This window comes from Cydia splendana, chromosome 8 (genome assembly GCF_910591565.1).
Source record: "Cydia splendana chromosome 8, ilCydSple1.2, whole genome shotgun sequence".
Taxonomy (NCBI): Eukaryota; Metazoa; Arthropoda; class Insecta; order Lepidoptera; family Tortricidae; genus Cydia; species Cydia splendana.
Genome location: NC_085967.1, coordinates 9,553,310 through 9,566,435, shown reverse-complemented (window position 1 = coordinate 9,566,435; position 13,126 = coordinate 9,553,310). Strand labels below are relative to the sequence as shown.

Sequence of the window (13,126 nt, the reverse complement as noted above, 5' to 3'; positions counted from 1 at the left end):
GTCTCAAACAGGTGGAATTGGTAGAAACCGGTTTATAACTGGATCAACATACTCAAATTATGCAGTCGCAAATATCGCAATGACTATACAAGTATACAGTTCATTACATTTACATACAACTTATTTCGTAATGCATCATATTCAGGTAGGTATATACCTAGGTAATTTCTTTCCCGTTATTATCGGGATGCTGTAACGGTGGTAAGTCTATCTCAAATGCGTAATTTACAGTTACATTCCAGGTAAGATACAGCTCATGTGTCGTTTCGTTCAGCACGCCTTGCCGCCGTTAGTTAAGGGCAAGTGCTTAAGGATTACATTAAATAATATTATCGTCGTGATTACCTCCGATTTCAGGTCCTTTTTTTGCTTTGCCTATATTTACTTACTCACTCTTTGGCTTTTTTGTTGACTTTAAATTAGAAAGCTGATTTCAATCATTTCTATACTCAGCATTAAACATATTGTGACGGCCAAAGTGGCCAAATATAACGAAACATCCTTATTTCTATGATATCAAAGGTGGGGTACCAGTACCTTTAAGGTTCCGTCACACAGGTGCGTTTTCCGGGCGTGGCTTGAGCGGAGCGTGAGCGTTTTATATGTAAAAGCGGCGCGCCCTGCTCACGCGCCGCCCGGAAAACGCGCCCGAGTGACGAAGTCTTTAGAGTAGTAGCATTAATTCCCTGCTTACAATTACCTGACTGACATCAAATTGAAAACAAGGAACAACCTGTTTTCCATTAAATACGAGTATGTAGTGTCGGAGCCCATTTTACTTTTAAACTGTTCCGTGAACTAGATGTCAACAGAGGCGTATTTACAAATTTGGCGCCCCGGGCCATTTTGATTTGCCGCCCCCCTTCATCAGTGACGATAAAGTATTTTATTTAAGAAAAAAAAACCTGCAACAAGTACCTTTGGGGTGTGAAATAAAAAAAAACTAAACATTTACCATTTACTCACATAGGCATTTACATTGTTTTCCTATGTACAAATTGGTTGACAAAATCATCAATAACGCTGTCGTAATTTAAAACGTTTGTCAGCTCAGCTTCTATATTAAGAAGAGCTAAGCTATTCAGGCGCTCTCCGCTGATAGTGGAACGTAGATAATTTTTTATTATTTTGAGTGCAGAAAGGTGACGTCACTAATGTCACTATTCTAGATACAGATTTATTTTATATGGGCCGTTTTTGTCACTCAATGACGATGCGAACTCGTTATTTTTGCCTGATCTGATCGGTGACCGGTGGGTACTGCTGGGTTTTGGCCATTGAGAATCAAGGTGAGACATGGCAGTCAGGCTGGATATAGCTAAGGAGTTCGGTCGGGTCTGGCATCGAGTCTGCTCGAGGGACTATGTTATACAAATGGATCGCTAGCTTTTTTTCCGGTAGACGCACATGAGCCGTATAGTAGACGGAAGCTGCTCCGATAGTGTGGACATTACCGCTGGCGTTGCACTAGGTTCTGTGCTGTCATTGCTGCATATCAATGATAATCATTGCTATGCAGACGACAGTAGTAGGGATGCGTATTTCACAGGCCGTACCATTATCCCTCATTCTGTGGTGCTGGAAAGTCATGAAAAGTATTGTATTTGTACCTGATATCGAGAGCACTCTATCTGTACTGAGTTTCGGCATGGGATCGGAACACTTTAGTGAGATTCAATACCACGAAGACACAAGAACCGCCCGTATGTATATAGTCAGATGGGTCACAAATAATGTTAGGTACGTAAGTGAAAACGCGAGCGTAGCGAGCGCGAAATTTTTTCGAGAAAATAGTAGGTAAATTTTTAGGGTTTCGTACTTTAACAGGAAAAAAACGGAACCCATATAAGATCACTTTGTTGTCCGTCCGGCCGTCTGTCTGTCTCAATATAAAGGGTCTTGACATGACAGAGGTCGGCAAAATCGACAAGGCTTGTTATTTAAATTTTACAAATAAATAGGGGAGCGACAAAATTCTGGTCGACCCTATATGAACAGCTAATATAATATTTTTTTGACCCAAATTTGCCGCCCCCTAAAATCTGCCGCCATAGGCTTCAGCCTACTCAGCCTAGTGGTAAATCCGGCACTGCGCCGTACTAATACTTCTTGAACGAAAATGTTGCTTAATTTAGGTACTTGTTGGTAGATATTTTTAGCAATTGGTGGGGTTTGAAGCGTTCGTTTGTTTATTAATTTAAATGTCAATTAAAATATAATAAAAATATAGCTAAGTTTGATTATAAAAGGCGCCCAGAAAAAGCCGCAGGGGGGCGGCGAAGCCGCCCCCCTGCGGCCTGCCGCCCCGGGCCATGGCCCCCTTGGCCCTATGGTAAATACGCCCCTGGATGTCAATCACGACCGCCAGGAAGTAGTTTTTCATCAGCGAGTTTTGCAAGGCTTCCGGGCAAGCGTTGTAGAAAGGAAAACTTTAGTTAAATAGAGTTGCAACGTGACATCAACGAGCCTTGGTTGAAGGTCTTCAAGTAGGTAAACAGGATAATATCGGCACTACTTTGAAAAAAATCGTATCTTATTACGTCCATCAAAAGAAAAATGTGGTATCTATATATGGGATGCATACCGAGTTACTGCCTTTCAACTTTGAGTAGCAGTGTGAGATACGAGATTTTTTCAATGTAGTGCCGATATGTTTTTCGAAATCCGTTTGAGTCAAAATATATATTTGTCAACTATTATAAACTGCTTTCGAGAAGTCAATGCGAAACAGAATTACATCAACAATAAAAATTAAAAATGGAAAGTATGAGGATGATGAGGAAGTTATAAAATAATATTTAATGGTAAGACGCTTACCATAAACGTTTCAGCTAGAACGCGTTCAATAAAGTGTCAGATAGTTCATTAAAAGTATGCTTTCACTTTAGTTACTGGTGAAACCATATGTGCACATAACTTATTTATGTACTTACCCATCAAGAAAGTCGGTATTAAAACCCAAGATTATATTGAGGAATTCAGTTACAAGTTACATAAAGAACAAAGTAATATTATGTCTCTCGTTTGATCAATGGGTGACATTTGGTGAAACCGAGTCACAAGGCCTTGCCAATCTACTTAGATGTTAGGAAAGACTTGACTAGCGACATCGTGCTGCGTGCAGCCTATTGAACATGCAAACTTTTGTGTTAGAAAATGTTTTCTTTTGTTTAATTTTAACAATAGATATTGGGAAAAGCTTCTCTAAAGAGAACTGATGTGATATCCGATATCGATAATTTAGGGACCGTGCGCGTTGGAGGGTCTACCATCTTGGGGCCGGAATCGGAAACATATGTGCACATCTACATTGACAAAGCAAGTGCTACTCCGAGAAGTGCTACCATCTACCGTTCTCGTCGGTACGTTTCCTTGTGCATAGTAGGTTTTGCCATCTTGTGGGCTACATCGGAAGCATAAACGACACATTTACGCCTCGCGCCAAAAATCTGACGGCTCCTATGCTACCCCCTATAGTTCATGCACGCGGGGCCTATAAACGTTTATGAAGCGCAAAGGGTAATGATGATGAAGAAGTTAAAAAGCTTAAGACTTTCTTCGCCACTAACAAAGCGAAAATATACGACCACGACCTAATTCCAGGCGCTTACAAGAAGTCGTTGAAACTAAACTGGGACAGATACATTAATGTTCTATTTGCACGAGAAACCCTATTATATTTCCGAACGAAATAGGCCGTGGGAAAACGAGGGATGCTCGATGATATCAAAGATTTCAGGCAAAATAGATTATTTCAGTGTTAGTGAATAACGTTAACGACAGCAGGTTTTACTCATGGACAACCGACAAAGTGTGTATAATATACTTGATAATTCCGTTTGTCAAAATATATATACGTCTTTCTACTCTTTCTAAATAGAGACGGGTTCACTACGCTAAACGATATCTCGTGATCGTTTGGCATCGTCACTTGTCTCGTAAGTAGGTAATAATTGCCTGTATGATATTATAGCAGACCGAACGTGATTCACCAATATGACTTGAGAGATTTGTTATAGTCGATCCTCTAAAGTATAAATACAAACCCAAGAGCTAATGTACCAAAATTATAGTGATTTCAACTGACTGTTTAATAGTTACTTAAAGCTCTGAGAATGCTCAGTTTCATTAGATATCTTGCCGCCATCACTTGAAAAACATGTTTTTCTAGGGACTAGATTCCTCCCGTCGACTCTCAGGCGCAGCATAACACGCATACCCCATTAGCGGGTCTGTGGTGTCGGTTATATTATGAGAATATGCCTATAGTTAGAGGACGTTATGATAATATAATAACCTACAATACCTTTGCCCTAAGTTCCTTTAAAGAAAGCATACCTTTTTATAAATTGGAAAATTTTACAACTTAGCGGGTGGAATGGAGTGCCAAAATTTCCTAACACTTTTTGTACGTCCGTCTTGAAGGATTTGGAAAAAAAAATTTGAGAATTAATTCGTCCTAATAATATTAAATGAAAGACTGACGGACATTATTCTGTGCACACATCCAAAATAATCGAACGAAATATAAAAGAGTATCCGTAATAAAGAAAGCATAGCTTACCTCCAAATTGAGTGAGACTGTCGGCTCGAAGGCGATACTTCGGTATATGTTCTTGCAGAAGACTAACGATTTCTACCTCGGGCACCTCCTCGCTATTGCACACTTCTGTAGACAATGAGAAAATTGGGTTTAACACAGGTATTTTGTTACGAGATAAGTAGATCCTGTTGATTAGGCATCGCTTATAGGGCATAGAAACCCTACTACAATACGATAGCTTATACACAAAAAAAATGTTCTAAACTTCTGATACCATTACCTGATCATATAATTTGTTAGTCATTACTCATTATCTTAAACATCAGACAGTAATGAATAACATAAATCAGTGAAATATAACTAGATAAAAATCAGGAAACAATTTTGAAGTCATGTCTAGATAAAAGTACACAATTACCATTGTAACATTTAAATATCTATTAACTTACATAATTAAACTTCAAATTACTATCCATAAAAACATATTGTTGTAAAATTAGCAAATTACCCATAAAATGTAAAGAATCGAAACGTGAATTGGAAAGGAGAGATAACAACAGCTGTGCTTTCAAACCCGCGTCGAAGATCGAGATAAAGTATCAATGGAAATGCAAGTGCGAAAGCGCCGTCGTGACTAGAAAAGTAAAGTAAGCACCTACAAATGGAGCTGTAGGTATCTGGCGTCGGCTTTCTGCGTTTAGTATGGAATGATGGATCTGGCCTTGTATCAGCAGTCTACTAAAGATAACCAATGTGACTGTGATCTCGTGGTTCGTTATACTCATCAGTAATCGGAGTCGTCATTTAATTTAGCAAATGCAAGTTCCTAAGGCATCGACAACCACCAAATACTCGTTCCTTATATGAAAACCGCGAAACGCATAAATATAAGCGCTCTTTTTGTGGTAAAATACTACGCCGCCAAACCAAACTTTAACTCATCTTTTCTCTTAGCAAAAAATGTTTGTACATACAAATTATTACAAATTGGTAAATCGTAAAAGTGGATGCACTGAAATGACCGGTCGCTCTTTCAAACTACTTATACAATAGTATAAGGAAGCGCCTTAATGTTCTTCATATGGTGACTGCGAATCGTTTTAAGTAAGTAAGTACCTAACACTTTATTGTACGGAAAGGAATACAGGTAGGACATCAGATGCTTTTAAATGCTTCGTATCAGTATTGATAGTAGTTAAGTTGAAGTAAACGATCGCTTCAACTCGGAATGCAACGAGAATACGCCTGGAGCTTGGAAATGCGAGCAACCAGACAGAATCAATAGTTCCCCCGGTCAGCCACCCGCCGTCTGCGGGGGAATGCACCCTGCAGAGCTCACAATGCATTCCAATACCTACAATCTAGTTTTCCAATAGAATCTCAATAAACCCGTCCTACACCTAATCAATCATAGGTACTTAGTAACTCTCGTGGCGCAGTGTGCGTTGCGAAATATATATACTTATTGTAAACGGAACGATGCGCGAAATTGTGCATGACCCGGCGCGAAGGTTATGCCAAGTTTGCGCAGACGTTTTTCGTGTACATGATATTGATATTACACGTTAATCATATAAGGAAAACGAATGTCATGTAACAAAGTGTTTTGTAATTAGCAGACAATTTTAACAGCCTAATTAAATAAGGTATTCGGGTAGTTCCGAAAGGAAAAATCACCAAAAACGGCGGATAATTCCGACCGTTATTACAACGGAATATGAGTGATTTTGTAATGATTCTCGGAATTACCCAATCTCCGAAATTACCCGAATACACCTTGTAATTATTTATAAACTTACTATACCATCCTCCACACTGTTAAGTGACACGTCGTAAACATTTTTCTCCACTCTAAACAGTCTACCGATGCGATGGTCAATTAGGTAACTGATGCTAATACTTAGTACATTATTATTTACATGTGTAGTGTTTTACATCAGGCCTGATAATACTATTCATGAACGTGAAATAGATATGTTGTATATTAATTAGCTCATTATCCTATGTATTGTCAGATTGATGAAATAAAAAACTTATTAAACTCAGTATCTCTGCAACTGCTGACTAAGGTATCTTAAATAGAATCTAGCCTTCACTTTTAGGCAAAGGTACCAGTTAATTCTAAACAAAAGAATATATTCTGTTTAATAATAGAAAGGCCTGAATTTAAGTAGTGATAAATAAGTTTTGTCGATATAATAAGATTTTATCGTCGATAGTCCACGTCTTTGACGTCTTTGGTCAATCATCTATTTAAATATTTACTGCTTATAAAAACAATTTGGTCAAACCCAACCTTAATGACTTTACGGCGCTTTATTACAGCGTTTCTATCGCCACCTTCGATGTCTATGATCATATCATAACCAGTTAGAAGGTACAATTACGAGAAGTGTAAAAGTTTCAGTTCAATCGTCAAGCGGAAAGTCGGTTAAACTTGTGAGAATTGTTCACATTTAGACAAACACAGGCATAGATGCAACTAAATAACAACTTGTACCTGTATAAAGTATTCTGGAGGCATGATCGTGAAGTTGACCGCCCCATATCGAGTGCCCGCAAATGGCATATCTATATCGTTAGTTCATCGTTAGTTCACGTTAGTTCAGTATATTAAATCGTTAGGATCCGACTACAACATCGATTTTTTTTAAAAACAAAAGTGGGGAGGTCAACTTCACGCTACCGCCCCAAAATCGATTTTATGGTTTTTATCAATTAGAATCGATAGATAATCGTTAGTTCACGTTAGTTCAGTATATTAAATCGTTAGGATCCGATTCTAAGTATTTTTTTTTTTCAATTTTGTGGGGCGGTCAACTTCACGTGAAGTTGACCGCCCCATATCGAGTGCCCGCAAATGGCATATCTATATCGTTAGTTCATCGTTAGTTCACGTTAGTTCAGTATATCAAATCGTTAGGATCCGACGCATAACTTGTGTACGAATTTTTTTTTAAAGGAGGGGAGCGCCAACACCGTCTTCCGCTCCAAAATTGTATTTATGGTTCCAATCAATTGGAATCGATATGTAGTCGTTAGTTCATCGTTAATTCATGTTAGTTCAGCATGTGAAATCGTTAGGATCCGACTACATTACGTATTTAAAAAAAATAACATAAGTGGGGCGGTCAACTTCACGCTACCGCCCCAAAACCGATTTTATGGATTCTTTCAATTAGAATCGTTAGTTCATCGTTAGTTCACGTTAGTTCAGTATTTTAAATCGTTAGGATCCGACTAAAAGATGTTTTTTTTTAAAAACGAAAGTGGGGAGGTCAACTTCACGTGAAGTTGACCGCCCCATATCGAGTGCCCGCAAATGGCATATCTATATCGTTAGTTCATCGTTAGTTCACGTTAGTTCAGTATATCAAATCGTTAGGATCCGACGCATAACTTGTGTACGAATTTTTTTTAAAGTAGGGGAGCGCCAACACCGTCTTCCGCTCCAAAACTGTATTTATGGTTCCAATCAATTGGAATCGATATGTAGTCGTTAGTTCATCGTTAGTTCATGTTAGTTCAGCATGTGAAATCGTTAGGATCCGACTACATTACGTATTTAAAAAAAATAACATAAGTGGGGAGGTCAACTTCACGCTACCGCCCCAAAACCGATTTTATGGATTCTTTCAATTAGAATCGTTAGTTCATCGTTAGTTCACGTTAGTTCAGTATTTTAAATCGTTAGGATCCGACTAAAAGATGTTTTTTTTTTAAAAACGAAAGTGGGGAGGTCAACTTCACGTGAAGTTGACCGCCCCATATCGAGTGCCCGCAAATGGCATATCTATATCGTTAGTTCATCGTTAGTTCACGTTAGTTCAGTATATCAAATCGTTAGGATCCGACGCATAACCTGTGTACGAATTTTTTTTTAAGTAGGGGAGCGCCAACACCGTCTTCCGCTCCAAAACTGTATTTATGGTTCCAATCAATTGGAATCGATATGTAGTCGTTAGTTCATGGTTAGTTCACGTTAGTTCAGTATTTTAAATCGTTAGGATCCGACTAAAAGATGTTTTTTTTTTAAAAACGAAAGTGGGGAGGTCAACTTCACGTGAAGTTGACCGCCCCATATCGAGTGCCCGCAAATGGCATATCTATATCGTTAGTTCATCGTTAGTTCACGTTAGTTCAGTATATCAAATCGTTAGGATCCGACGCATAACCTGTGTACGAATTTTTTTTTAAGTAGGGGAGCGCCAACACCGTCTTCCGCTCCAAAACTGTATTTATGGTTCCAATCAATTGGAATCGATATGTAGTCGTTAGTTCATCGTTAGTTCACGTTAGTTCAGTATTTTAAATCGTTAGGATCCGACTAAAAGATGTTTTTTTTTTAAAAACGAAAGTGGGGAGGTCAACTTCACGTGAAGTTGACCGCCCCATATCGAGTGCCCGCAAATGGCATATCTATATCGTTAGTTCATCGTTAGTTCACGTTAGTTCAGTATATCAAATCGTTAGGATCCGACGCATAACTTGTGTACGAATTTTTTTTAAAGTAGGGGAGCGCCAACATCGCTTTCCGCTCCAAAACTGTATTTATGGTTCCAATCAATTGGAATCGTTATGTAGTCGTTAGTTCATCGTTAGTTCATGTTAGTTCAGCATGTGAAATCGTTAGGATCCGACTACATTACGTATTTAAAAAAAATAACATAAGTGGGGAGGTCAACTTCACGCTACCGCCCCAAAACCGATTTTATGGATTCTTTCAATTAGAATCGTTAGTTCACGTTAGTTCAGTATTTTAAATCGTTAGGATCCGACTAAAAGATGTTTTTTTTTTTAAAACGAAAGTGGGGAGGTCAACTTCACGTGAAGTTGACCGCCCCATATCGAGTGCCCGCAAATGGCATATCTATATCGTTAGTTCATCGTTAGTTCACGTTAGTTCAGTATATCAAATCGTTAGGATCCGACGCATAACCTGTGTACGAATTTTTTTTTAAGTAGGGGAGCGCCAACACCGTCTTCCGCTCCAAAACTGTATTTATGGTTCCAATCAATTGGAATCGATATGTAGTCGTTAGTTCATCGTTAGTACACGTTAGTTCAGTATTTTAAATCGTTAGGATCCGACTAAAAGATGTTTTTTTTTTTAAAACGAAAGTGGGGAGGTCAACTTCACGTGAAGTTGACCGCCCCATATCGAGTGCCCGCAAATGGCATATCTATATCGTTAGTTCATCGTTAGTTCACGTTAGTTCAGTATATCAAATCGTTAGGATCCGACGCATAACTTGTGTACGAATTTTTTTTAAAGTAGGGGAGCGCCAACATCGCTTTCCGCTCCAAAACTGTATTTATGGTTCCAATCAATTGGAATCGATATGTAGTCGTTAGTTCATCGTTAGTTCATGTTAGTTCAGCATGTGAAATCGTTAGGATCCGACTACATTACGTATTTAAAAAAAATAACATAAGTGGGGCGGTCAATTTCACGCTACCGCCCCAAAACCGATTTTATGGATTCTTTCAATTAGAATCGTTAGTTTTTTTTTTTAAAAACGAAAGTGGGGAGGTCAACTTCACGTGAAGTTGACCGCCCCATATCGAGTGCCCGCAAATGGCATATCTATATCGTTAGTTCATCGTTAGTTCACGTTAGTTCAGTATATCAAATCGTTAGGATCCGACGCATAACCTGTGTACGAATTTTTTTTTTAAGTAGGGGAGCGCCAACACCGTCTTCCGCTCCAAAACTGTATTTATGGTTCCAATCAATTGGAATCGATATGTAGTCGTTAGTTCATCGTTAGTTCACGTTAGTTCAGTATTTTAAATCGTTAGGATCCGACTAAAAGATGTTTTTTTTTTTTAAACGAAAGTGGGGAGGTCAACTTCACGTGAAGTTGACCGCCCCATATCGAGTGCCCGCAAATGGCATATCTATATCGTTAGTTCATCGTTAGTTCACGTTAGTTCAGTATATCAAATCGTTAGGATCCGACGCATAACTTGTGTACGAATTTTTTTTAAAGTAGGGGAGCGCCAACATCGCTTTCCGCTCCAAAACTGTATTTATGGTTCCAATCAATTGGAATCGATATGTAGTCGTTAGTTCATAGTTAGTTCATGTTAGTTCAGCATGTGAAATCGTTAGGATCCGACTACATTACGTATTTAAAAAAAATAACATAAGTGGGGCGGTCAACTTCACGCTACCGCCCCAAAACCGATTTTATGGATTCTTTCAATTAGAATCGTTAGTTCATCGTTAGTTCACGTTAGTTCAGTATTTTAAATCGTTAGGATCCGACTAAAAGATGTTTTTTTTTAAAAACGAAAGTGGGGAGGTCAACTTCACGTGAAGTTGACCGCCCCATATCGAGTGCCCGCAAATGGCATATCTATATCGTTAGTTCATCGTTAGTTCACGTTAGTTCAGTATATCAAATCGTTAGGATCCGACGCATAACTTGTGTACGAATTTTTTTTAAAGTAGGGGAGCGCCAACATCGCTTTCCGCTCCAAAACTGTATTTATGGTTCCAATCAATTGGAATCGATATGTAGTCGTTAGTTCATCGTTAGTTCATGTTAGTTCAGCATGTGAAATCGTTAGGATCCGACTACATTACGTATTTAAAAAAAATAACATAAGTGGGGCGGTCAACTTCACGCTACCGCCCCAAAACCGATTTTATGGATTTTGTCAATTAGAATCGTTAGTTCAGTATTTTAAATCGTTAGGATCCGACTAAAAGATGTTTTTTTTTTTAAAACGAAAGTGGGGAGGTCAACTTCACGTGAAGTTGACCGCCCCATATCGAGTGCCCGCAAATGGCATATCTATATCGTTAGTTCACGTTAGTTCAGTATATCAAATCGTTAGGATCCGACGCATAACTTGTGTGCGAATTTTTTTAAAGTAGGGGATAGCGCCAACACCGTCTTCCACTCCAAAACTGTATTTATGGTTCCTATCAATTGGAATCGATATGTAGTCGTTAGTTCATCGTTAGTTCATGTTAGTAGCATGTGAAATCGTTAGGATCCGACTACATTACGTATTAAAAAAAAAACTTAAGTGGCCCCACTTAAGGGTCGAACCGAAACCGAACCGATTTTATGGTTTCTATCAATTAGATTCGATAGATAATCGTTAGTTCACGTTAGTTCAGTATATCAAACCGTTAGGATCCGACGCGTAACTTGTGCGCGGATTTTTTTTAAAGTGTACGCCAGCGTACCTACAAAAAAAACGGTCACCCATCCAAGTACTGACCCCGCCCGACGTTGCTTAACTTCGGTCAAAAATCGCGTTTGTTGTATGGGAGCCCCACTTAAATCTTTATTTTATTCTGTTTATAGTATTTGTTGTTATAGCGGCAACAGAAATACATCATCTGTGAAAATTTCAGCTGTCTAGCTATCACAGATCACGAGATACAGCCTGGACAGACGGACGGACGGACGGACGGACAACGGAGTCTTAGTAATAGCATGCCCTCCCATCCCGAAGGCGTTATAATTATTTTCAAATGGATATCATAGTGTGTGTATCATAATCGGCCATTACGAAATTTTTATCGTACAGATTAAGATTGATTAAGAGATATTTAAAGCGTCATAAATTAAAAACGTTATAAATGAAATACAAACATTAATAACAACACGAATTCAATGCATTAATTTACGAAATTTGAAACCACAATTATATTGCAACTGACTACGTTATGAGCAACAGCGCACGACAATTATTTCAAGCTGTCGAAGTAATATTGAATATTGACACTAGATGGAGCCACCACGATTCTAGTATGTTTTACGTCATTCGAAAACGGAACGAGTGTGGGTTTCTTTTCCTGAGTTTTGTTTTTCGTTTTAAGACATGATGTGAAGTTTGATTTAGAATAATTATTAATTACAATCGAGTTTTAAATTACGGAATTTAGGTACATACCTAATCTAAATGAGTAATCTATTTTAAAGTAGGCCTGACGTTAAAATACAAATTAAAGAACTCATAGGGCGATGTCTTTCAAAACACATGAATGCTTTGTTTCTAAACAAAATGCATGTTTTGATTTCGCTTGGTGTCCATGTCCAAGTCAAACGCGCATTTTACTCCTTTATTGACCGAAGCGTTTGCGAAGGTCTCCGTTTTATCTCGGGCCAAAATCGTATGTCCGGACGTTCTCCTCGGTTCAATTCTCAACCGATTCTTATCAAATTTTATGACCAGATTCTAGAAATAAAATAGTTTTTTTTCGATCCGAATATTAGATTTTTTTTTCAAAATGGCGGAAAGAAATAGTCGTATTAATATCATAGGAGTTTTTTTTTCTTTTTGAGATATATTTACAGTGCTTGTCAAAAATGTACTAATTTAGTAACGCTGGTACATAAGCCGTCTAGGAGGTATTTAGATATATCATTGTATGTAGATTTTTACTTGAGATTAAGTAGCCAAATTTCGTCACTTTAAGTAAGTGCTATGATGGCGCAGTTTGCAAACACTTGCTTTGATGCATGGAGGTGCCTAGTTCGATCCCCAGTAAAGTGTAACTTTTTGTAAATTTTAAATTTTGTATTTTTGATTGATCAAGCGAGTGCAATCTTTTATTTA

At 38.3% G+C, this 13,126-nt stretch overlaps 1 protein-coding gene across 3 annotated transcripts in view; it reads right to left on the bottom strand.

Moving 5' to 3' along the window:
- Positions 1 to 13,126, bottom strand: part of LOC134792804 (trafficking kinesin-binding protein milt) — an 80,220-nt gene that overhangs the window by 39,636 nt on the left and 27,458 nt on the right. For all 3 annotated transcript variants that reach the window (XM_063764173.1, XM_063764162.1, XM_063764161.1), the window contains exon 2: positions 4,565 to 4,669. Coding sequence is in view for 2 of the 3 variants with exons in the window: in XM_063764162.1 (XP_063620232.1) it covers positions 4,565 to 4,669 (105 nt within the window). In the remaining variant the exon portion in view is untranslated. The remainder of the gene's footprint in view (positions 1 to 4,564; positions 4,670 to 13,126) is intronic.